Source organism: Cavia porcellus, unplaced genomic scaffold (genome assembly GCF_034190915.1).
Source record: "Cavia porcellus strain 051 isolate PalLab524CR breed Dunkin Hartley unplaced genomic scaffold, mCavPor4.1 scaffold_15, whole genome shotgun sequence".
Taxonomy (NCBI): domain Eukaryota; kingdom Metazoa; phylum Chordata; class Mammalia; order Rodentia; family Caviidae; genus Cavia; species Cavia porcellus.
The window spans coordinates 44,435,792-44,458,506 of NW_026947498.1; the positions used below are offsets into that span (position 1 = coordinate 44,435,792).

Consider the following 22,715-nt stretch of genomic DNA (forward strand, 5'->3'; position numbering starts at 1 on the left):
GATATTTGAACTTTTCTCTTACTACTTAATCTAGAGAAAAGTATCATCCAGCACTTGTGTTGGAACTATACGAGTTTGTCAGGTGGGGGCATAGGTCAATTATGGATTCAAAAATATAAAAAGCATCCTGTGAATTGATTGGAAAGAGCACTATGTTTTTATACTTTATAAGTTGTGTGTTACATGCCTTTTACAACAGCACAATTTGTAATACACATGTGTACATGTAATACATATATATATATATATATATATATATATACATAAACAAATATGTTGGTTATTAAACATTTACTAACACACTGTTGTTAAAATCTCACACTCCATGGGTCTTGTGCTTTCAACTCAGATGTGTCGTTAACATTCAAGCTCATAGTCTCGCTGCACTTGTGTAACCTTTTGGGGCAATTCACCACTGCTCCACACTCCACACAGAGCGACTCCATGTTGGGAGGTGCTATTCCTCCTGCATGGTCTACTCATTTTGGGAGAGTGAAGGGCTGCTCTGTGTCTGTTCTCCCCCATCAGTGCAGTTGTACTGAGTGAATAAGCTCTCTAAAAACAAAAACAATACATCCTGAATGGCTATAGCTTCCTCACATCTAAAAAATGCAGACTATCCACTTGGGGCAGATAGTACATGGTCTGATTGGGGTAGGACAGGAAGTGATTCCAAGCGGCCAAAAGGAAAGTTTGAAATGCTCTGTGTACATGCTCATTATCACCCCTTGTGTGATTACAAAACTGTCTGCCATGTTATCACCATTTGCTATCCTGCCCCACTTTTATGATTTCCAGAAAATAAAAACAAATCAGAAAGTAACTGACCGCCTCAACAAACTGTCCTTGTTTACATGTCATTACAGAGTAGCTATGGAGCAAGAAACTACCAAGGTATAATCTTCTGCAAGATCCTGGTCATCACCATGATTATGATGAGCTGGGGTGATCCTAGTTAGGTCATTCTAGTTATATATTATTTTGGGAGAAATATAATATGTGATAATACTGAATACTACACTTTGTATTAAATTCATTAGCTAAAATCCAACAACTCATCACACGTGTGTTCCTTAAAACTAGAACCTATGGAGCCACTATCATCACACCCAGATGTTATACACTGAAACAAATATTTTTATCTCTAAAGGAAAATTAATGTGGAATTTTCCAGAAAGACTCAGTACTACCTAATGAAATAGAAATGATGATATGAAAGAAAAACATCCTAAAATTTCATAGCTCTCTAGGTTCAAATCCCCAGTACTTGGTTTCAGAAAAAAAGGCCTTTTTTACATGGAAAAGACCTCCCAACACTGTGAAAGGTATCAGTGTACACACGTGGCTTTAAAAGTGAAGATGTCACCAATGATTGAGAGTGCCAGGAGTTTGCCCAGATTTGATATATATATATATATATATATATATATATATATATAGCATGCTGAATGAGACAGATGGTGTATGACTATAATCCCAGCACTCTGGGCATCTGAGTTAAGGAGATCACAAGATAGACCAATTTTGTGACTTAGGAAGACACTTAGTGTGTATCTAAAAAGAATATCTGAGGATATATCTGTAGTTCACTGTGCAGGTGCAAAGTAAAAATAAGAAAAATGCAAATGTAAAAAACTAATAGATGATAAATCGATTCACAGATACTTAGATAAAATAATAAAATAACTAGCCACTGATTTACTTAGCATGATGAAAAAGTTGAGCCATAGGCTTTCTTATAGTTATTGGACCTCAAGTTATTGGACATAACTTCCTGGCAACATGACCAAGCAGAACTTGGAACCCTTGTAGAAGACATCACAATCCAGTACCGCCCACCTCCCCAGCTCATTTGCCTGGAGACACTCAGCGGAGAGGATGCTGAGTTGTTTCTCCACATCCAGAAGCCACAGCCCCAGGACCCCAGGCAGACAAAGTCTATGTCAAAAATTGAGAAAACGCCTCACACCATCCAGATGCCGCAGGCCAAAGTGCGAAAGGCGCGCAACTTTCACAGACAGCCCAGAGACGGTCTCCCCAAGACCAACCAACTGTGAACAGCCAACATCAAGGTACCCACCCCAAAAGTCTGTTGACTCAGGTACAAATGACACTCAAACCCCAAAGATTCATGGGCAAGTTTCAACAGGCCCCGAGATACTCAGCAGCTCTGGACAGGTCTCAGCAGAGCTGGCAGCAGTAAAGTCAGACAGACCCAGGTGTGAAAGGCACCCGACTTTCACAGTCAGCCCAGAGACGGTCTCCCCAAGACCAACCGACTGTGAACAGCCACCATCAAGGTACCCACCCCAAAAGTCTGTTGACTCAGGTACAAATGACACTCAAACCCCAAAGATTCATGGGCAAGTTTCAACAGGCCCCGAGATACTCAGCAGCTCTGGGCAGGTCTCAGCAGAGCTGGCAGCAGTAAAGTCAGACAGACCAAGGTGTGAAAGGCACCCAACTTTCACAGTCAGCCCAGAGACGGTCTCCCCAAGACCAACCGACTGTGAACAGCCACCATCAAGGTACCCACACCAAAAGTCTGTTGACTCAGGTAAAAATGACACTGAAACCAAAAGGATTCATGGGCAAGTTTCAACAGGCCCCAGGACACTCAGCAGCTCTGGGCAGGTCTCAGCAGAGCTGGCAGCAGTAAAGACAAACAGACCAAGGTGTCCAGAAGTAGAGACTAATGTCACAGTGTCCAATAACCACCAAACACTAAGAAACCTACAATACGACCAGCTGGGCCGAGCTATTATGGAGAGTTACTTGGCAGGGAGAGATGCCCAACTCCACACTGAACAGACAATAAAGGCAGTAAGGCCTCCCTCACCCATTAAGCCCTGTATGCCAGTTTTCCTGCATGACCAACCCTTCTCTGACCCATTCTTCCCAAGTACCTCCATGGCCTACACCACCTCCCAACAGGCCCAAGTTGTAGGTGGGGATAAGAAGACGACAAGCCTTGAGATTTTGTTTTCTTCTGAGGGCAATGAACTTCTAGACACCTGCTCATTTGGTAATAAACACCTCACGATTCATACATCATCTCCTGCACCAAAGTATACTGAGGTGTCTTGTGTATCTGAATGTACTGAAGTGCCTTGCTTACCACAAGATGGAAAGGTGATTTGCATACCAGAAGATCCTCAAGTGCCTTGGGTGCCAAAAACAACTCTGCCTCGTATGTGTTTAGATCAGAGTTCTTGGGACTGTCTGCAAAAGGATACGGAGGCTCTCCCACCATCATTTCCAGAGGCTCCTCAGGTGTTTGGGGTACAAGAACAGCCTAAGACACCTTCTCCAGAAGATAAATCCATCTGCTGTAGAGCTTCAGGACACTTGAGAAAGGTTCACCGCGCTAACGGCCACACATTTGGATCTAAAAGGTTCAGTAAGCGTGCTAATTGTGCTGTCTGCTCAGACCCCACGGGAGGATTTGGACGCAAGGCATACAAATGTATGCACTGTAAAATTTTAGTTCATAAGAAGTGCCATACACTCGTCAGAGTTCCATGCAAGCACCATACTGGTGAGGAAAATGGCAGGCCTTTGTGCTCTTCTGCTCTTAAAGACTTTGACTTTCTCCGTGTCCTCGGGAGAGGAAGCTATGGTAAAGTTTTACTAGCTCGGCATAAAACAACAGATCACCTCTATGCCATGAAAGTGGTGAGAAAGGATGATGAAAACCTTAGTCGTCTCCAGGTAGAGAAGCAAATATTGGAGAAGAGCTTGAACCACCCTTACCTGGTTGGCCTGCATTCCTGCATCGAGACACCAACCAGATTTTTCTTTATCCTGGATTACATCAGTGGAGGAGACCTAACATACCATCTGCAACAGTTCGGAATCTTTCCCGAAGCACATGTGAGATTCTACTCCGGGGAGATCTCCTTAGCTATCAAGTTTCTTCATGAACATGAGATATTACACAGGGATCTGAAGTTGGAGAACTTGTTACTAGATGCGGACGGACACATTAAAGTTACCGATTTCAACCTATGTAAGGCAGGACTGAAGGCAGGCGAGAAGACCAACAGTTTCTGTGGCACACTCAGTTATCTGGCTCCAGAAATCATCAGAGGCGAAAGCTATGGTTTCAGTGTGGACTGGTGGAATCTTGGAACAGTCATGTTCGAAATGATGGTGGGAGAGCCTCCGTATCCTTTTGCAGACAGTCCCAAGAACTCTGATCTAAACACATACAAGGTCTTGCAATCTATGTTAGAAAGAGAAGTCCACATTCCACATCACCTGTCTGTCGAAGCCAGAAGCATCCTCAAGGGTCTTCTGAAGAAGGAGCCAGAGGTAAGATTGGGCTGTCACCCTCAGAGAGGATTCATCGATATTAAAGAGCATCCATTCTTTAACAATCTGGACTGGAACATGATGGAAAAAAAGCAAGTGCCTCCTCCCTTTAAGCCAAGTATTGGTACAGAATTCAGGATAGAAAACTTTGACCCTGAATTTACCAACAAACCTGTCCAGCTCACACCTGATGACAGTTACTTTGTGAACAGCATAGATGAATTTGGGCTTTGAGTACATCAATCCCCTTTTCACATAAGAAGAATGAGTCTGAATGTCACCTTCCAGTTAAGCATCTGTTTGTATATCTAATGCATGACAAAACTTGTTACCAGCTTGCATTCAACTGACACTTTTATAATTGCCTGGAAGATCATTTTAATTTCCTTTTTCTATATGAAGATGCCCTGCTTGATTTTGGTTTTTGGTTAACAGAGTTACTTTTTATGATAAGGCTTAACGATGAGGCAATTTCTTTTTACCAAATTTGTAAACACATTCCGTTTGTTGCTTGGAGACATATTCCTGATTTTTTTATTTACTACACTGGAAAATAATATCTCATTATGCTTGTTTTGCTCCCAAACTATATGACCTATATATTTAGGCCCCTGATTTTGTAATATTCAGGGAAATCCAAAAACAATAGTAACAACTTTGAACAACTCTGCAGAAACCACATACATTGTAGTTCTGTCTCCTAGGTCAAGCTTTAACCATCTTAAAGTATTACACCATAAATATACTTTCTAATATTTAGTGGACATCAAAACAATAATGCAAAGAAAGTATTTCTCCAAATAAGGCTAAAATCCCAAAGGAGTTCTAATGTGGACTCAGTAGGAAACATTTTAAACAAATGCCCTGTGTGAGTATTTTACATTCTGAATGCCCAGTGGCAAAGAGCAGCTCTTAAAAGCAGGATCAGAAACATATTTCTGACATGTCAGAGTTCTCTGCAATTTCATGTTGTGTACACTGATTTTTGTTTTTAAGCAAGATCCGAGTACTACCAGAAACACAGATTCCTTGCAAAGGAACATGTCAATCCTTAGAAATATTTTCTTTTGATGTTTTCCTTACTTTCAAATTTAGCTATTTGATGGAATGATAAAATATGACTCCAAGCTTGGGAAAAGTTACATTTCTAATGAAATGGGGCATCCAAATAAAGAGAGAAAGATAACTTAGTAAATGCCTACACATTTTAAGTCATCCTAAATTTAAAACTGGATAGCTTGCCTAGAATTAAACATTATCAAGCTTGTGCCATTGTAACTTATTTAGACTATGACGGTTACTTTTCAAGTCCTTTGCACAGAGATGGCACTGAAACAGAGCAATGCTGTATCTGGCAACTCTTGAAATGACAAATTGCTAACTACAAATTGTAGTAAAAATAATTTGAAGAACTCTGCCCCTGAAATGAACTGTACTACTATTTTTATTAAAATTCGTAGTTAGCAATTCATTATTTACACAGCTGCCAGATACAGCACTCATCTGTTTCAGTGCCATTTCTGTGCAAAGGACTTGAAAAGTAACCACCATTGTCTAAGTAAGTTACAATGGCACAATCTTACTGAACTTTAATTCTAGCTAAGCTATCTAGTTCTAAATTTAGGATCACAACATGTGTAGGCATTTACTAACATATCTTTCTATCTTCATTTGGATGCCCCATTTCATTAGAAATATAACTTTTCCCGAGCTTGGAGTCATATTTTATCTTTCCATCAAATAGCTAAATTTGAAAAGTAAGGAAAACATCAAAAGAAAGTGTTTCTAAGGATTGACATGTTCATTTGCAAGGAATCTGTGTTTCTGGTAATACTCGGATCTTGCTTAAAAACAAAAATCAGTGTACACAACATGAATTTGCAGAGAACTCTGACATGTCAGAAATATGTTTCTGGTCCTGCTTTTAAGAGCTGCTCTTTGCCACTGTGCATTCAGAAAGTAAAATACTCACACAGGGCATTTGTTTAAAATGTTTCCTACTGAGTCCACATTAGAATTGCTTTGGGCCTTTGGCCTTATTTTGAGAAACATTTTCTTCCCATTATTCTTTGGTCCTCCACTTAAATAATAGAAATGTTATTAATGCTATAAGCAGCAATTTACAACCTTATGAATGCTTCTGAACAAATTTTAAACAGATAACTCTTATAGATCATCTTCTCTGTTGCCCCAGTAAAGCCTTATCATTTGCACCAATGATTTCTGCACAAAAGCAGAATTTTTCTTCAATGAAGTCAATCTTTATTCAGGGTGTTATGTGGATTTTAAAATTTTTACCTAGTAAGATTTACTCTGTGTATTTTATGGGGAATTTCATTTCAAAAATTTTAACTATTCAATTTTTTTTTGCAATCTTTTAGTGTAATGGCATTTATTATAAAAAGTCTTCTCAAAATATTTACCAGGAAAATAAGGCAGTTTACAATCAGAATAGTTGACCTTTTGATATTCTAAGACATAATTTACTTTGCATAAGCCTGCGATCAGTTCTCTTTATTCATATTCAGCCTGAATTCAATTTCAAGTACCTGGTTCAGTAATGCTACAGTTACTTTATACATTTGTTTTGTCATGCAGCATGCAGCCTTGGTGGTCATGATACAACCTGTATTTGTGTACCACTTTTTTTCTCATGTTAAAAACCTTTAGTTACAACATGTAATTCAAATCACAGCCATGAAAAGATTTTGCAGCCATATTGTAAAACCGCCATGGTGATCATACTGCATTTTCACTAGTTTCAATCTGGAGTAAACCTAAAGTGAAATCTGCCAGCTCCAAACCAAGACTCATGGTGACTTTCAATTGCTTTCTGCTTCACTCCTCACTCACTGAAGATCTGCTGTATTGGACTGCTTTAAGTAATGAACAACGTGTGGATGCAGTAACAACTGGACATGGTTGTATATAATATGAATCTTAAAAATTCAATACATCGTGTGTTGTAATAGACATACTTAATTCACTCATGTGAAGTAAACATTCTCTGAATTTTGGGGCCTGCAATCTTTTGTTGCTTCTGTGTGAACCATCATGGTTCCTAACTGCCATCATGTTTTGGCCACAACTGTCTCCTAAGTCTTCAATTAATACTTGATTTAATGGAAACTCTGTGAAGCCCAGCCTCCAAGGGATTTCACCCACCTTGGGTGAAAAAGTCATGGGATAAAGTCACTGACAGCTGTGTTTCCTATGCCCTGTGAGCAGGCTACGTGGATGAGATGTGCACATTTTAAGAGAGCTCTACAGCTGGACCTGAGAGGCTGGGGCCAATATTTCCATAGAAATGGAATTTCAATACATTCAGTCCATAATGTGGGTTTTGGAGAACTATAATAGTGTTCTAGAAAAAGGTGACAAGACTGTATTTGAACAAATACGGATTTTTGTATATGAAAAAAATAAGATCACCCTGAAAAATAAGTCCTGGTGCATCTTTTGGAGCAAAATTTAAGGTAAGAGCTGGTCTTATTTTCAGGGAATAATATTTTTGAACTCTAGTTCACCCAACAGGGTCATCATGGGCAGCTGAGTTACTGCACCTGAATGAATAATATTTTCATGGTATGAGATGACCCAAGATAGCTTGGGCAGGGCATATGAATGAGTACCCTCTACAGTGGTCAAGCAAATGGAAGACATGCAGGCCCTTTAGCATCTGCTTTCTGCCACCTTCTCTCTTCCAATAGTCATGACTGATGTCTGAGTGTTCACTGTGGGAGCAGCACTTTGGGTGCAGTAACTCAGCTGTCTATGGTGACCCTATTGGTGAGCTAGAGTGCGATTCTTTTGTCCCTCAAAGGCCACCAGCTTGGTGCTACTAGGAGGTGGTGGAGCCCTCAGGAGTTGGAATCTAGTGAAAGGTCTCCAGTCACTGGGCCGAATCCCCTGAAGGGGACAGCAGGATCTCATGCCCTTCTTCTACTTTTCCCAGCCATGAGGTGAGCAGCTTTGTTCTGCTATGTGTCACCCCACACCCTGGCCCATGATACGCTGCCAGCAGCCTATGCCAGTGGGCCAACCGGTCACAGAGTAGAACTTCCAGAATTGAACCACAATAAACCTTTTGTCTTTATAAGTTGATTACTTCAAGTATTTGTTACAGTAGTAGAAAACTGAATACCAGAGTGGAGCTGTGCTATACACTATATTTCAGAGGGGAATTAACTAGAGGAACAGAGATACCAGGAGACTGACATAAATCAAATGCCTTCACGTAGAAACACAACAGGTGCTCAATGCCGAGGCTATACCGTGACTTCCGACTTCAGTGTTCCTTTGCCCAGCCCTGGGTGTTTTATGTTTTGCTTATTATATGAAGGATTTTTAAATGATTTTCATGTATAAGTGGTCCATATTTATTGTGTTATATATTTCTCAGATTACTTCTATGAAGCACGGGCTCCCCAGCTTCCAAGCCTGCGAGTCACACCAACAGCACTCCTGAATCTCCACAGCAGATAGGAACTCTCAGTTGCCATAATTACATGATTCAATGTCTAATGATAAGTTTCTTCCTATATGCCAACAGGAAATATATATACACATACATGTATATGATTTATACACATTCAGAGGCATTCATAGAAACCTGTTCACACAGAGACAAAGCAGATATATATCTACTATACAGAAATTTATTAGAGAAATCCCTGATTAACATGGCTAGGATGGAGAACAGGGCACCCTCATTAGAAAAAAAAGAGAACTGACCATGAGTGCATGGTGATATCAAAGAAAAACAAGCTTCCCTGTGGTAAGCTCCTAGAATTTTGAAGTTATTACAGAAGTTAGTGCATTCTGATCAAACTGTCAAAGCAACTACAGAAATATACCTGTCGGGAAATACCACTCAGGAAAAATGCATATAAATTTTGTTAATATAAATTTATAATTATAAGATTTAATAATAATAATTACTTGATTCATAGTAAATGAAAGAAATTTGTTTCTCTTACTCTTAAAATTTCATGTGTTCATTGTAAAATTTCAAGTGTGAATTCAAGTGTGATAATGTGAATTTAAAGAAAGTTGAATATCCAAAATAAAAAGAGAAGTAATTTTGTTGTTAAATAAAAATGAACTACAGTTGATATGAGATTATTTTATGTTAAAAGGGCTTGTCTAGTTTACATGTGTTTCATGGAAGATCTTTTAAATTTTATAAAAACTTTGTTCAGGATTCGTATAAAGCAAATGCTATTATAAAATTGTTTTAACTTGGGGGAGTGTGGGGAGGAGAAGATAAATGTGTGTGTAGCTGCAGTAGAAAATGTGACCCCCACCACCCCCAAGCCAGTAACTTCAGTCTCTTAGTCACCCTGGTAATAGTTCCTGTTGCAGTTCCGATTGCTTCTATCCACTAGAAACAGCTGGCTACTGTGGGGCATACTGTAAGAACCAAAGACAGCCAAGTACTCTGTGTTTGGACTTCCCCTTTGCAATCCCATAATATCCTCTCTCCTTGAGCCTTCAGGGCCTGATACTCTCGGAATGATCCTGAACAGTGCTCGGCCATGTAGAATAAATCTGCCTCCAAATCCTAGGTGTCCTTTTGGTGTTTCTGCTTAATGTTGCACAACTCATCTCAGAAACAATTTGCAAATATATCTTTCAAATTATTAATATTAGTTTTTTAAATATTTTCCTGAAACATCATCTTAGATTATATAATCTAAATTAGTATTCATTTTATAAAAAGAAAGTAAAAATATGTTCAAATTCATATTGGCGGAGATTTAAGTTTTCTTTACAAGAAATTATTTTTTCTAAATTTCTAATGTTTAGCAAATTAATGTTAATTTTAGATATTATACTGAATATTATACATGATATAAGAAATATATAGATTATTATATATAATAGATTATTATGCAATCATCATAATATATAAATGTAGATTATTATATATAATCATAAGCTGAAAACTTGATTTTGCTAATCTGAGAACTTTACAGATAAATATTCCTGGAAATTTCTCTCATTTAAAGGGATTATTTTGAAATTTGATATATTTATATGAGCAATAGAACTGCACTGAAAACTTTGATGCACTAATTTTATCATATTATTGTCTGACCATACTCATATAAAATAATTATTATGGTGCAATAAAAAGTCATTTAGTCAGTAATATTACAACATTCCCTTATGAATATATTTTATGTATATTTGTGCTACATAAAATCATATAAATTTATTTTCCAGATCTATGTCATCCATCTCTTATCATTTTAAAAGTTCAGATCTATGCTCTCTCCATTCATCTTCTTTATACAACCTCAGAAGTGAGTCTACCTTCACCAAAAAAGGGAAAGGAAATTGAGTAAACAGTACTATACGTCATATTATCAGAGGTGTAGACATATAATTAAAGTATTGGAAATTACCTTGTAAAATAGTTCTAGCATTTTTTAAGTTTAGAATCTTTAAAATTGTGTTTTGGAAATATTACTTCACTTTTTTCTGTGTTCTACAAATATATATCATAAGATAGGCCCAATGTTTCCCATATTTATCTCAGGTGCTTTCATTTTTATTTCCATTGAACTGGAATATTTGTTTTAAAACACTACATTTCTTTTAGCTGCATTGTACACCCACTAAATAAGTGCATGTGATAGGACAGTGGTAAACACCAGGGTTTGGACTTCCATGCATTTCTCCAGGATGATATTCAATACATTTCAGTTGAAGGGAAAACTTCTGGAAAGTTCAGACCTACATGCCAGAAAGTAATAGTGTAAGAATTCTCACCAGTGAATCTTTGGCAGATAATGCAACCCAACATAACAAGGACAGAGACCTGCTAGAAATTTATGCCTTAAAAGAGCTCCAAAGTCAGTGAAGAAAAACATTTGTTTGCTTTTTACTTCACTGATACATGTTTCAAATTTGTATCCATATATGATGTATTTTAATTCTTCTCTACCCAATCCTCTGTTCTCACTTCAAGAGAGAACAGGCCCAGCTGCAGGCGTGCATGCCAGTGCAGGCGGCACCAGCAAGAACAGACTGGGAAACGGTGCGCACTCCTGCAGGCAGGACCTGTGGCGGGAGCAGTCTGAAGCAAGAGGGAGAATATGAAGCAGCCGCTGTAATCAGGTGAGCATTATGTCCTGCCACACAGACAGGAAGAACAGAAGTGGGTGGGAGCATTTTATATCAAAGAGCTCTAGGAGAAAGCAGGAAACAAAAGATCTGCCCCAGTTCCTAAACCCAGAAGCCAAGGTCATGCTCACAGGCTGCCGCACAAGCCCCACTTGACTGGAGTACGCATTGCTGGATTCTGACTTGGAAACTGCCAGAGAACTATGGACACGAGGGCAGTTTTCCTACTTTTATTTTCCTCTGTCTGGCTGTTTGTTGTCTGGTTGGTTTTGTCTGTTTTGTTTATGGCTATGTTACTTTGCCTTTATTTTGTCTTTTTCTTTTCTTTCCGCTTTCTTTTTTTTTTTTTTTTTCACCAGTTAGTTTTCTTTTTTTTTTTTTCTTTTTTCTATTCATCTTATTTCTCTTTTCCTCAACTATCTCCTGATTTGGTAGCTTCACACGAATGAATATTGTTTCTTGTCTTTCTGGTTTACTTCAATACCCCTTCACTTGCAGTTTCATTTTCTTGTCTCCTGTGTCCTCCAGTTTCCCAAAATTTCAATTATTATTCTTAAACCCCAGCCTTGCTTCTACTATATTTGAACTTTTTCATCTCTCTGTCTTGTCCTTTATCTCTGTAAATTCTTCTCTCTTCCCACACAGGGTAAAATCACTCCAATTAGGGGGAAATCACTCCATTTAGGAGGAAATCATTGCATACAAGTTCCTGATACATATTGCATTTTGTTATATAACTGTAAACTTTGCTCCCTGTTAAAGGTATCAGGTTGACAGTTACAGTTTGTCAGTAGATAGCCTGTACTTGATGCTACTATTATTGACAACTGTACTACGTTAGGCAGGATTTCATATATGTTATGTTTTTGTCCCTTGTATGATATTAAGGTGATTGTATGAGATCACAGTCACATTCATTGTTCAGGACCAAAGGATTGGGTGCCAAGCCAAATAGATAACAATTTTTCATCCTTAATCAATTGGGAAAATAGGTTTTTGGAAAAGACAAAAGACATTTCCTAGGGAGTCCTAAATATTACTGATAAAGATGCCTACCATAAGAAATCAGCAAGCAAAACACAGAAAACAAAATAAAGTAAAAGGAGAAGATGAAAATATGCAGAAGCAAAATGCAACCCCAGACCCCCAGCCCACCCATGACAAGCCCAGAGCACAGTGAGATAAAGGAAATCAAAAGCGAAGCATTGAAATTTTCCAAAATGATAGCAAAAGAAGTGAAAAAACAAATGGAAGAGATTATAGAAAAAAATCAAGTACACAGATAAATGGTGATCAAAATGAAAGACATTAAAGCAGAGACAGATTTTAAAAAAGGACAGGATTTTGGAAACTGTGAATGCCCAATGTAGGAAGAAACAGAATCCTTGAAACATAATCAAATAGCAATTCAGATTAAAATCACCGCTGAAAGTATATACAACAGATCAAAAATCTCTAAGGATGGAATATCAGATCTAGAGTACAGGATCAGGGCTAGGGACTATAAAAAGAAAGATTCCTTAAAAATTTTAAGAGATCATAAAAAATCCAATATTTGCTAGAGGAAGCAAAGAAGACCATCATAAGTTTGAATGGAATCAATGAAAAAGCTGGAGATGGCACAAAGGCCATAAAAGTTTTCTTCACAGAATTAATGGAAGAAAACTTCCCAAACAGGATAAAGAATTAACTCCATGTACATAAAATGGAGTTTATAGAACTCCACACATCCAGGACGAAAGGTATGTCTATAAACCTATCTTCCTCAGGATAGTATGTTTAAGCATCCATGTGTTTTGAGTAGATGACTACAGTGTCAAAGTAGGCATAGTAACTAGGACAAGTGAGATATTTTCACTGAAAAATCATGTCTAAATTTAGCTAATCTGGAGTTTTAATATCTTAACGCTGGACATATGTAAAAACACTAATAAGATTATCTATTGAGCTAAAAAAGACATATTTTCTTGTTCGCTATGAAGGCTTTCAAAAAACTTGCTATATTAGAATACAATTAGGGTTCAAATTTTAACATAGAGACATATGCTTATGTTTATACATATGAATACAGAAAGATATACACATATGTGTATATACACCCATATACATGTATATATAAAACTACTCACCTAAAACAGTAATCCAAGTAAGACCTTAGTACTAGTTTTAAAACCAAACTATTAAACACAGGAAAGAAATACAAGAGAATTATCAGTTCAGTGCCTGTACTTGTTATACTTATGAGTGTTGGGTACCTGAGAGTGAATTTATTTGCTGAAATCGTCCTTGATGCCTGCACATAATGGCAGATTATCATTTTTTTCTAGGTGACATGAACAACAATCTTTACACCTCTTCTGCTCTAAACTTTCTTTAGTATAATTGTAATATGAATAACTCATATTTATGGATTATGTTGAACAGGAAAGCTTTTAACCAGGCAATTATAAAGCTAAAAATATAAAATTTCCTTATTCATCAGTATTTCCTATATAATGCAACAGAAGCAACGTCAGGACCCAGGACTCCTTGGATTAAGTCTAATAGGATAGAAACCAGCATAGTTGTCAATGTTGAGTTAACACAGTTACTATATTATGCATTAAAATTGATTATAAATAAAATGAATAATTGCAAAAAATAGATGAGAGTCTAACAAATGAAACAGAAGACACATTGTTGGGAAAAAACAGATGTGCAATCAGAATGAAATGGTAATAAAAGAGAAACAGTCATCATACAATGTAAAATAGAGTATAGGAAGAAAGGCAGTAGCTTTTATGCATTTTTGGTAGGATATCCCAGTGAGAGGATACACTGGTACGTGTGTTACAAATAAAACAGAAATTTGCAAAAGTTTAATGCTGAGTTTTTTTTGTTTTTTTTTTTTGTTTTTTTTTTTTTTTTTTTTATCGGTACCAGGGATCGAACTCACGACCGCCTGCTTGCAAGGCAGGTGCTTATGCCGCTGAGCTAAATCCCCAGCCCCAATGCTGAGTTTTAAGATGAAATGATAAAGTAGGAAGAGTTATGTAGCACCTACATTTACTTTAGACACACATTTTAGGTTACTGTATTTGTAAAATTCTATAAAATATTTGTACATGTGTTTAGACCCTCATATTTATACAGATAGTAAAAATATAAAAATGAAACAATTATTAGAAGTTCAAAGTTTAAGAAATGTCTCTGTCTCAGTTGGAAAGAATATACTCTGGCAGTATTAAATATTTCTATATTCATTTAAACATTTTGCAATGCACACATGTATTGAAACATCACAAAGCACTGCATTACAATGCACAACTTTTATTTTTTTGTTCATCAGTTAAAATTAATTTACAATTTTACACTTTTTAAATAGTCATGTAAGTTATAGTAAAGTTTTTGCGAATTTAGTCACAGATGTAGGTACATACATTTCAGTATGGTTAGTAATTTTATTTGCACCTATTAAATAATTCATACTTTCCAATTAAATAAAACCATTCCAAAATTTACATATTAATAAAAGTATATTGAGTAACAAAAGTACAATTTCCTGCAGTCACTTAAATTTTCTCTTGTTATCAAATAAGCTGACATGAACAATACTATATTGTGACTTTCAAAATGACCTTCATTGATTATTTTCATATAACACAGCCAAAAGTTTATGAAAAATTTTCTCTAGGGAAGTTAACTTCTCAATTCATATTGCCAATGAATGTGCTTTGGCAGAAAATTTGCCAAAAATGAAATTTACTTTTCGGGAAATTATGATATCACTTAATAGAATCTTGGAGTATATAGCACTCAGACAACTGTCAAATTGGTCCTAGGCCTTGAGAGATCTGAATGTTCATTAGCAGAAGGGTTATATATTAACTGAAACTTACCTCTATTCATTTCAAGATGCTGAATTAAGTTTAGAGAGAATGATGAAACATTCTTATTAAAGGTGGCACAATGTTCAAGGTAATATGAATGCTACAAGCCTATAGCTACCTAAATCATTTTGCCAGATAACTGGATTTAAAAATGGTTTACAATTTTGTGAGATACCAATTTTTCTTTTGGAGTTCAGACCCTTTTTAAGAATTAGATCCCTCAATTCAAGTATATCTTAAAATTTAGGAAACTCTTAGAAAAGAAAGTTAGTTAAATTCATTCTAATATCTTTCCAAGTGAAAGGAAACAGCTAAACAGTAATTTAAAATATGTTGCAAAATATTTCAGCATAAGAATCAGGACATTAATAATCCTACTAAATTTGAGAAATAAAAAGGTTTTGCTTTTTATTATAATGTTAACTTTGGCAAGGTTTGGGAGGCCCAATTTTTCTGTATTCACATATATAACATACCAAATTGCTAAGCAGTCTATTTGAGATGAAAAAAAGGTAACATTCACAATCTCAAGCAGAGAAATTTAATTACTACATTTTTACTGCTTTCTTAATATTTTACTTGTATTTGGAACATCATTTACCTCAATTGGCAAATACGTAATTGTTACTTTTGGTTTGTTTTTCCCTTGCTTTTAGAAAGAATATATTTTTCAAAAGTAGCCATAGTCTTTGTTTTTATAATCAATCCATATTATATCAAAAATAATACATTTCAATAAATACCGGTGGCATAAGTGATTTAATGAATGAATAAAACAAGACACAGCTAGCTCCTATAATTAATGTTATTTTGTTATGCAAATATATTACAAGAAATGAGACACAATATGACAAATAGTTGAAAGGTGAAGAAAATAGACTTTAAATTCTGGGAGAGTGGGGTTATGAGTGTGAAAAATTCTTAGTAATTTCATGGCATTGGAATCCATAGAAAGCTTATGCACAGAGCTTTAAAATAAAATTAAAACAGAACCACCAATTGATATTGGAACTTGAACTTTGAAAATAATATCAACCGTTTTGTTAGATCTAAAATTTCCCAGAAAGTCTCATGTGTTCAAACTTTGTGTTTTGAAAGGTGCCTGGATCATCAGGGCACTACACTCATCAAGGGATTCACCAACTGTGAATTTAGCAGTTGAGTGTGATCTTTAGAGTCTGGCTAGAGGCAGGTACCTGGGCCTTGACCTGGAGGCATCTATGACTGTCTGGTCCTTATTCACTGTGTGAATTCTGACCACTATGACATGAGCTGATTTCTTCCTGTCAGGCCTTTCCATCATGCCATTTCTCTCTTGCAGACAGTGAAATATTAGCCTAAATAAATCTTTTGTCCTTAAAGTTCTGGATATTGAATATTCTGTCCCTGCAAGAAAGAATGTCACCGAAATAGATTTTAATACACAAAGTGGGATAATTTCTGTGAATGTATCGGACTTACTGGCTTCCACTTGTTTGGACGACATTCTTGGGAGTAGTTTGAAAATCTGACCAGAAAAATCTAGAATACTGTTTGCCAAGGTAGGTGGGAAATTCTGATCAGAGCTAGAAGAACAGAATACTGATAGGAATGCATACAGTAAAGCTAGTCTCCAGAAGTTCCAGTTAGGAATACAAACTCCATTGGCTGTTGGACTCCTGGTCATGGGTGTCATACTCTGGCAAAAAATCAAATGAAATCTTTATCTAAATCACGAGACTATGCAGAAGGTTAAGATTAAGTATGATGGATTTATGTGGCTGAGGAAAGTTCAAGGCGGCCCAATAGTTCATCTATAGTTAGGGATGCTTGCTGTTTCTAGCAAGATCTGTTATGAAAACGAGAAAAATAAATGACAGTTAAATTATTTTAAAAATTTGCAGTTTCATCAGAAATATAGCATGGGACAGTTGGCAGAAAGGAGAGTACAGTTGTTTAAAAGATTAGCATGAAAAAAGAGCCAAATTCTTTGAATCAGGAAAATAGGAAAATTATCTGAGGAACATTTCATAAATTAAGCATACTTGACCCATCAGAAGACTAAAAGTCCTAAAATGAAAGACTTTGGTTTGGAACTAGAGCCCTGAGGAGCCAAGTTCATTCAGTTCTATCCAGGAAAGCATTTCCTGTAGTTCAAGCATCAGAAGTCTTTGTAACCCTGATCCAAGAGAAACTGGAAACTGGCAGATCTGACCACAGACCTCCACATCTTCCACATGGTGCTGGTTTTATGGGAAAGAAGAATGTAAGAGCTGTGTGTCTTCTACCCAGATTTCAGAAGATGTGGTAGGTCCAGCAGTGTGGCCCTGAAAGTACATCATTAAGCTGTAAAGGGGAAGCCAAAAGTGTAATGGAGGCTTGAGAAAGCTGAAGATGCCAAGTCTGAGGAACACCTAGTCAGAAAAGCTGCAGGTAGTTAGCAGAACCACCCCAATAAAGGCCACGAGGGCTTCAATAGGCAAATTCACGTGGACCGGGTTTCACAAAAACTCTGGTTCTCATATGTGCTCACAACTTTCCCTGAGTGCTGGACACAGTGCTATAGAATTTAATGCTCACTATGCTGGGCTCCATTCTCACTTTGATCCAGTCTACATAACTCTCTGTATCTTATTTCAGTCTTTTGGAATAGAAGGTTTATGATGTGCCATTATATGTTGGTAGTACTTTAAATATTTTTAACAGTGGCTCATGGCTAAGAGTATGCCTTCAGTCTCAAAGGAAATTTTAGACTAGGACTTTTCCAAAAAGTAGTTCTTGGACTTTTAAAACCTTGGTGAGTCTTGGTGATTGGGTAAATATATTTTATACAAAGAGATGATAAATCTTTTCAGGACCAGAACAGAATTGTAAGATTTACTTAAAACGTCCCCCCTAAATCTCAGGTGGGGTAGTGAAGGTGAGTAGACCGTGGAGTGAGTATGTTCATCACTGAATTCATCCTCTAATGAGTTTAGCAACTGCATGTGCTGTTAGAAGTGTAACCTGGCTAGGAGCAGGATTATGTGGGCATGAACTGAAAAGTACCATAATTCTCTGGCTTTTCTTTGCATACTCTCCCTTTTGGTTACCATGACATGAGAAGCCTTTTCTTCCCCGGTCCTTCCCCAGCAGGCCTTTGTCTCGGAGCCAGTCAGCATGAACCAAAAGAGTAAGTATTCTGCTCTTCAAATTGCAAATGTCAGGTGTTTCACCCCTGTGAACAGAAAAGACACTAAAACACCAAAAATGTTTTCAAGGAGGAAAATCAAGATAACACTTTGCTTAATAATAATAAATAGCAAGAACTGCAATACTAGTTGTATAACTAATAATACTAGTTCTTGGAGTGTGTCAGTCTCTTCTTAACATGCATTTCAGTTTATTGATAATGTCACCTAGTTCTTCTATATGGAAAACTGTTTCATCTGATTCTTTGCTTTTGAGTCAGCGTAACTATCTCAGAACTCACATTTTGTTGTTTACAAACTATATTCAAATTTCTCTCTTTGAGAAACAGTGAAATTAGAGTCAATAGGACTGAAAGCTATAATTGATGAAATATGATATTGCACTCTAAAATTCAATTGCAGAAACCCTAAACCCAGAGCACCTCTGAGGGGTGCTCACTCTTTTTGTGTTGCAACATTGTTCAAGAATACAGAGCACACATGTAGGAAGCCAGAAATGGGAGTTAATTTGGCAAAACCTGCAGTCCTTGACTGCAGAAAAGGGTTTTTACAGATTTAAAAATGAAACCAAACTGCTCCCTAAGTCTCAAAGAAAAAAATAAAAGAAAGCAGAGGCAGGTTTCCCTGAGAAGTCCACCTTGACCCCTCCTCAGCTGCCACAGTCCCTGCCAGCACCTACAGGGTCACTCCCCCTCCCAACTCACCTCCTTCCAGCCTCTGCACCAGGTCCAGTCATCCGCTGACCACACTCAGCCACAGAGGTCCTCTCTCCAGAGCCTTCTGTTTCCTACACTGACCAGATAGCATCATTTAATGCTTACCCACAACAGCTGTCAGCAATTCCTTCTGAGTTCTACATTTTGACCTAGAAATGAGGACTCTCAGCCCTGATGAATGAGTTACCTGACATTTCCCAAAGGCCACTTTTCCGTAGAAATAGCCCAATCAAGAACACCTCAGACATCAAAAAGGGACACAAAAGCTAATCACCAGCCATCACCCAAAAACCTGATTAAAGCATATGATGTCCATAAGAAAATTCAGCCTGATAGACAGTCATACCCTCTGGCTTCAGGCTATTGACACCAGAAAAATGTTCGTTCCATATGTAAGGCATAAAGAAACCTGACTATCCAGGCCCCCTCAGCCTGAACCTCTTTTCTCCATGTTGGGGCTGGATAAAGAGGACAAACTGAGCTCTATCAAATTGGGCCCCCTAGAACCTGCAGTCACTGTAGAAGTTGGGGCAAACCTGTGCCTCCTGATAGACAATGGAACAGAACCCTCTTACCCTCCGAAGTTCCCTCTGTCAAAAGTTACCATTTGGGGCAGCTGGGACTCTTATCTCTCACTCTTTATTTCAGGCACTAACTTACAGCCTGGAAGGACACCTCACCAACATCAGTTCCTGTCTGAGAAGAGGCTTGCTCTTCAAATTAGAAGGGACCATCACTTTTACACCAAGTCAGTCAGCCTCCCCGTCACTTGATCCCTGAGAGGAACACAATGCGTGCATGAGAAAAATAACTGCTGTGCCATCAATAGTATAGCCATCACTTTGCACTCTGTGCTTCCCAACCCATACACTTTTCTTGCACTGCTCTAGCTCACTTGGTCTCAGTTGTGCTAAGGAATTAAGGACTCTCCCATTACCTGGGGGGGGGGGACCCGAGGACATAGTTGGGCAAGCCACCAACACCTTTTCTCTGAGACAGCCTATTTCTCTGTTTCTTTCAGCTCTGTTATGGTCTCCTGAGCAAACACTGTAGACTGTCAAACTGCTAAAATAGGCCTCTCCTGTGTGTAAGGCCAGGTCGGAATCGCTGAGCTAACAATTGCTACAGCAGTTGGCCTCCATATGCAGTGCCTCAGACTTCTACCACCTGCTGTCTGCTGGTATAGCTCTCAGGACCTAAAGAATATCTCCTGCCTTTGATTTGCTCCTGTCAGGCAGTTCATGTTTGTTTTAAGATGGAAAGACCCACCCAGGCATCAAAAAATTATGTGTCCTCTTTTTGAGAAACCCTCACAGATGACCTTGTTGATTTCCCGTCACAACATATTGCAGCACTTCTGACTGATGACATCCAAGCTGCCTGCTGGAAAGACTGAAAAGCTCTGCACAATGTCTTGCACAAACTGACTACAAGAAAAAATCCACAAATTTCTTAGAGCTTCTGCATCCTATAAAATGTGGGCCCTTCAGTTCACATAAACAATGATGCTTACTCAGCGCTGCCTAGTCCCTTTTTTATCTTCATGCTCTAATTGCTGCTGTCCTTGCAATTAAGAAACCTGACAAGCTCATCTTAGTCCAAGCCCTCATTGTCCAGGTGCCTCATGCTGTACTGGACATCCTGAGTAAGTGTCGACCACCCAGTCCTCACATGTGTCTACCCACCACGCTTGGCCCACCAGATGGTGCCTAAAATCTGACTCCCTCTGATGGATGCTGAGTAGACCCTGCTTATGAATGCAAGTGACTCGTTCAGGACAAGTTAGAGATGCTGTTGTCACCTTGGATGAAGTTATTTTGGCCAAAACTACTACTGCTTCCTGCTGCTGTTTGGAAACCTGCTACCAAAATATTACATGAAACTCCATTAGAATGTACAATCTTATGTCTTATTGTATCATCTAAAATAAATTTCACAAAGTGAATGAAACATGATGAAGAAATGTTCAGATAAAACAAAATAAAATAGAGTTTAAGCTGTTTCCTTCCAGTTACACGCAGCTGGGCCTCTGCTTTGTACACAAGACACACCAGACCACTTTGCTTTTCCTCTTCTCACAGGCATTTTCACATCTTGAAAACATGGTTCTGTTTGCATGCCCGCCTCCCAATCCTTCTTACCGTTCTGGACCACAGAAATCTAATGGAAATAATCTCATCCCTCATTTCAGTGTTTTATTTTTGCACACTGTGTACTGAATTGTCTGACTGCAAATCCATTCTTTGCTGTGGCCTGTGTCACACCCTCTTATTCTTGCTGATAAGTATTCAATTAATGCATAGGAATGAATAATACTGAACTGTTCTTATTGATATTTTTAGTTATCAAAATCATTTAAATACATGAAAATACATATAAAAATGTTCATTCTTTGAAAACTAGTTTTATAACACCTTTGTTGTGCTTTTCATGTGCTTTTAGCTTTATGAGCAAATTCATAAGCAATAATGTTTGTGTTACAGTGTCTGCAGTGGTGGGAAACCTGACAGCAAATCGTGAAAGACTCCTTCCGTCACACACTTGCATTTCACAATGAGCAACTGCAACGGCTACTATTCGGAACTGTAATTACAGGATTATTAGCCAGATGTAAAGTAAACTTTAATTAAAAGAAGCTTGGACTATGTATTCCTCTAATGATTCTCCCACCTATAATACACAGGGGCTACAACTGTGTCAGTTCTTGCCAACATATCACAGGGACATAATTACATTGGGTTGTAGCTGTTATAGTGCATGTGAATGGATCTGTTTGGAGTCTAATTTGCAGTTCCTTTATGCTTAATAATATTGAGCATATTTTTATGTCTGTATTTCCTTTATGACTGATAATACTGAGCATATTTTATGCACATTTTCTGTAAATGGTCCTAATTATGCTGATTTATATTAGTTTTTTTCTGTAGTTTTGAAGGAGTATGTTATATTTGAAGAAAAAAATCTTCAATGGTTATAAAACTTGCAAATATATTTAGTCTATTATTTTCATAGTTTATTAGGTATGTATTTTAAATGACAAATACATTTTATATGGATGATTTGAATTTATATTTAAAATGATTATTGCTTATTAGATACCACAAAACTAAAATCATGGTTTTTTATTATAAAATATTTGTATTACTTTTACATTTATTTATATTTTAAATTATTTGTAATGTGCAGAATTAGAAAGGTATCCTTTCATTTTTCTGCAAAAAAAACATTTCTTAATTTCAGTTATTTAAAAGATTACCTTAAGTGACTTAAATTGGGAAGATGGCATCAATTAAATACATACATAAAAATGCAAAGAAACATTTTGGTATAGAACTAATTTTGCATTACTTTAAAATTTTCTGTTGATATATTAGCTTTATACCAGTACCAATATTCTATTGATCATATTACCTTTACAGAAAAATTAGGTAAGTTTTTAAAAATGTCTTTCAATTTTGTCTTATCTTGCCGTCTCTTAGACACTGACATTAAAATCCATATTTAGAAACTATCTG

The 22,715-nt window shown here is 37.3% G+C and overlaps 1 protein-coding gene and 1 long non-coding RNA gene across 4 annotated transcripts in view; both read left to right on the plus strand.

Moving 5' to 3' along the window:
- Nucleotides 1–21,502, plus strand: part of LOC134470477 (uncharacterized) — a 31,444-nt gene extending 9,942 nt beyond the window's left edge. The window contains exons 2-4 of one of the 3 annotated variants that reach the window (XR_010039399.1): nt 11,291–11,439; nt 18,400–19,948; nt 20,222–21,502. This is a non-coding gene — a long non-coding RNA (uncharacterized LOC134470477). Of the gene's footprint in view, nt 1–11,290; nt 11,440–18,399; nt 20,186–20,221 lie in introns of those variants that run through there. The other 2 variants (XR_010039398.1, XR_010039400.1) reach the window with 2 other exon arrangements.
- Nucleotides 1,671–9,185, plus strand: LOC134470476 (uncharacterized). The gene has a single exon (XM_063224808.1). The coding sequence runs from the start codon at nt 1,879–1,881 to the stop codon at nt 4,546–4,548; it is 2,670 nt and encodes an 889-aa protein (XP_063080878.1). The 5' UTR covers nt 1,671–1,878; the 3' UTR covers nt 4,549–9,185.
- Nucleotides 21,503–22,715: the final 1,213 nt, after the last annotated feature.

Coding starts and splice junctions, on each gene's coding strand:
- LOC134470476 (XM_063224808.1), top strand. CDS start 1,879: ATGCTGAGTTGTTTCTCCACATCCAGAAGCCACAGCCCCAGGACCCCA.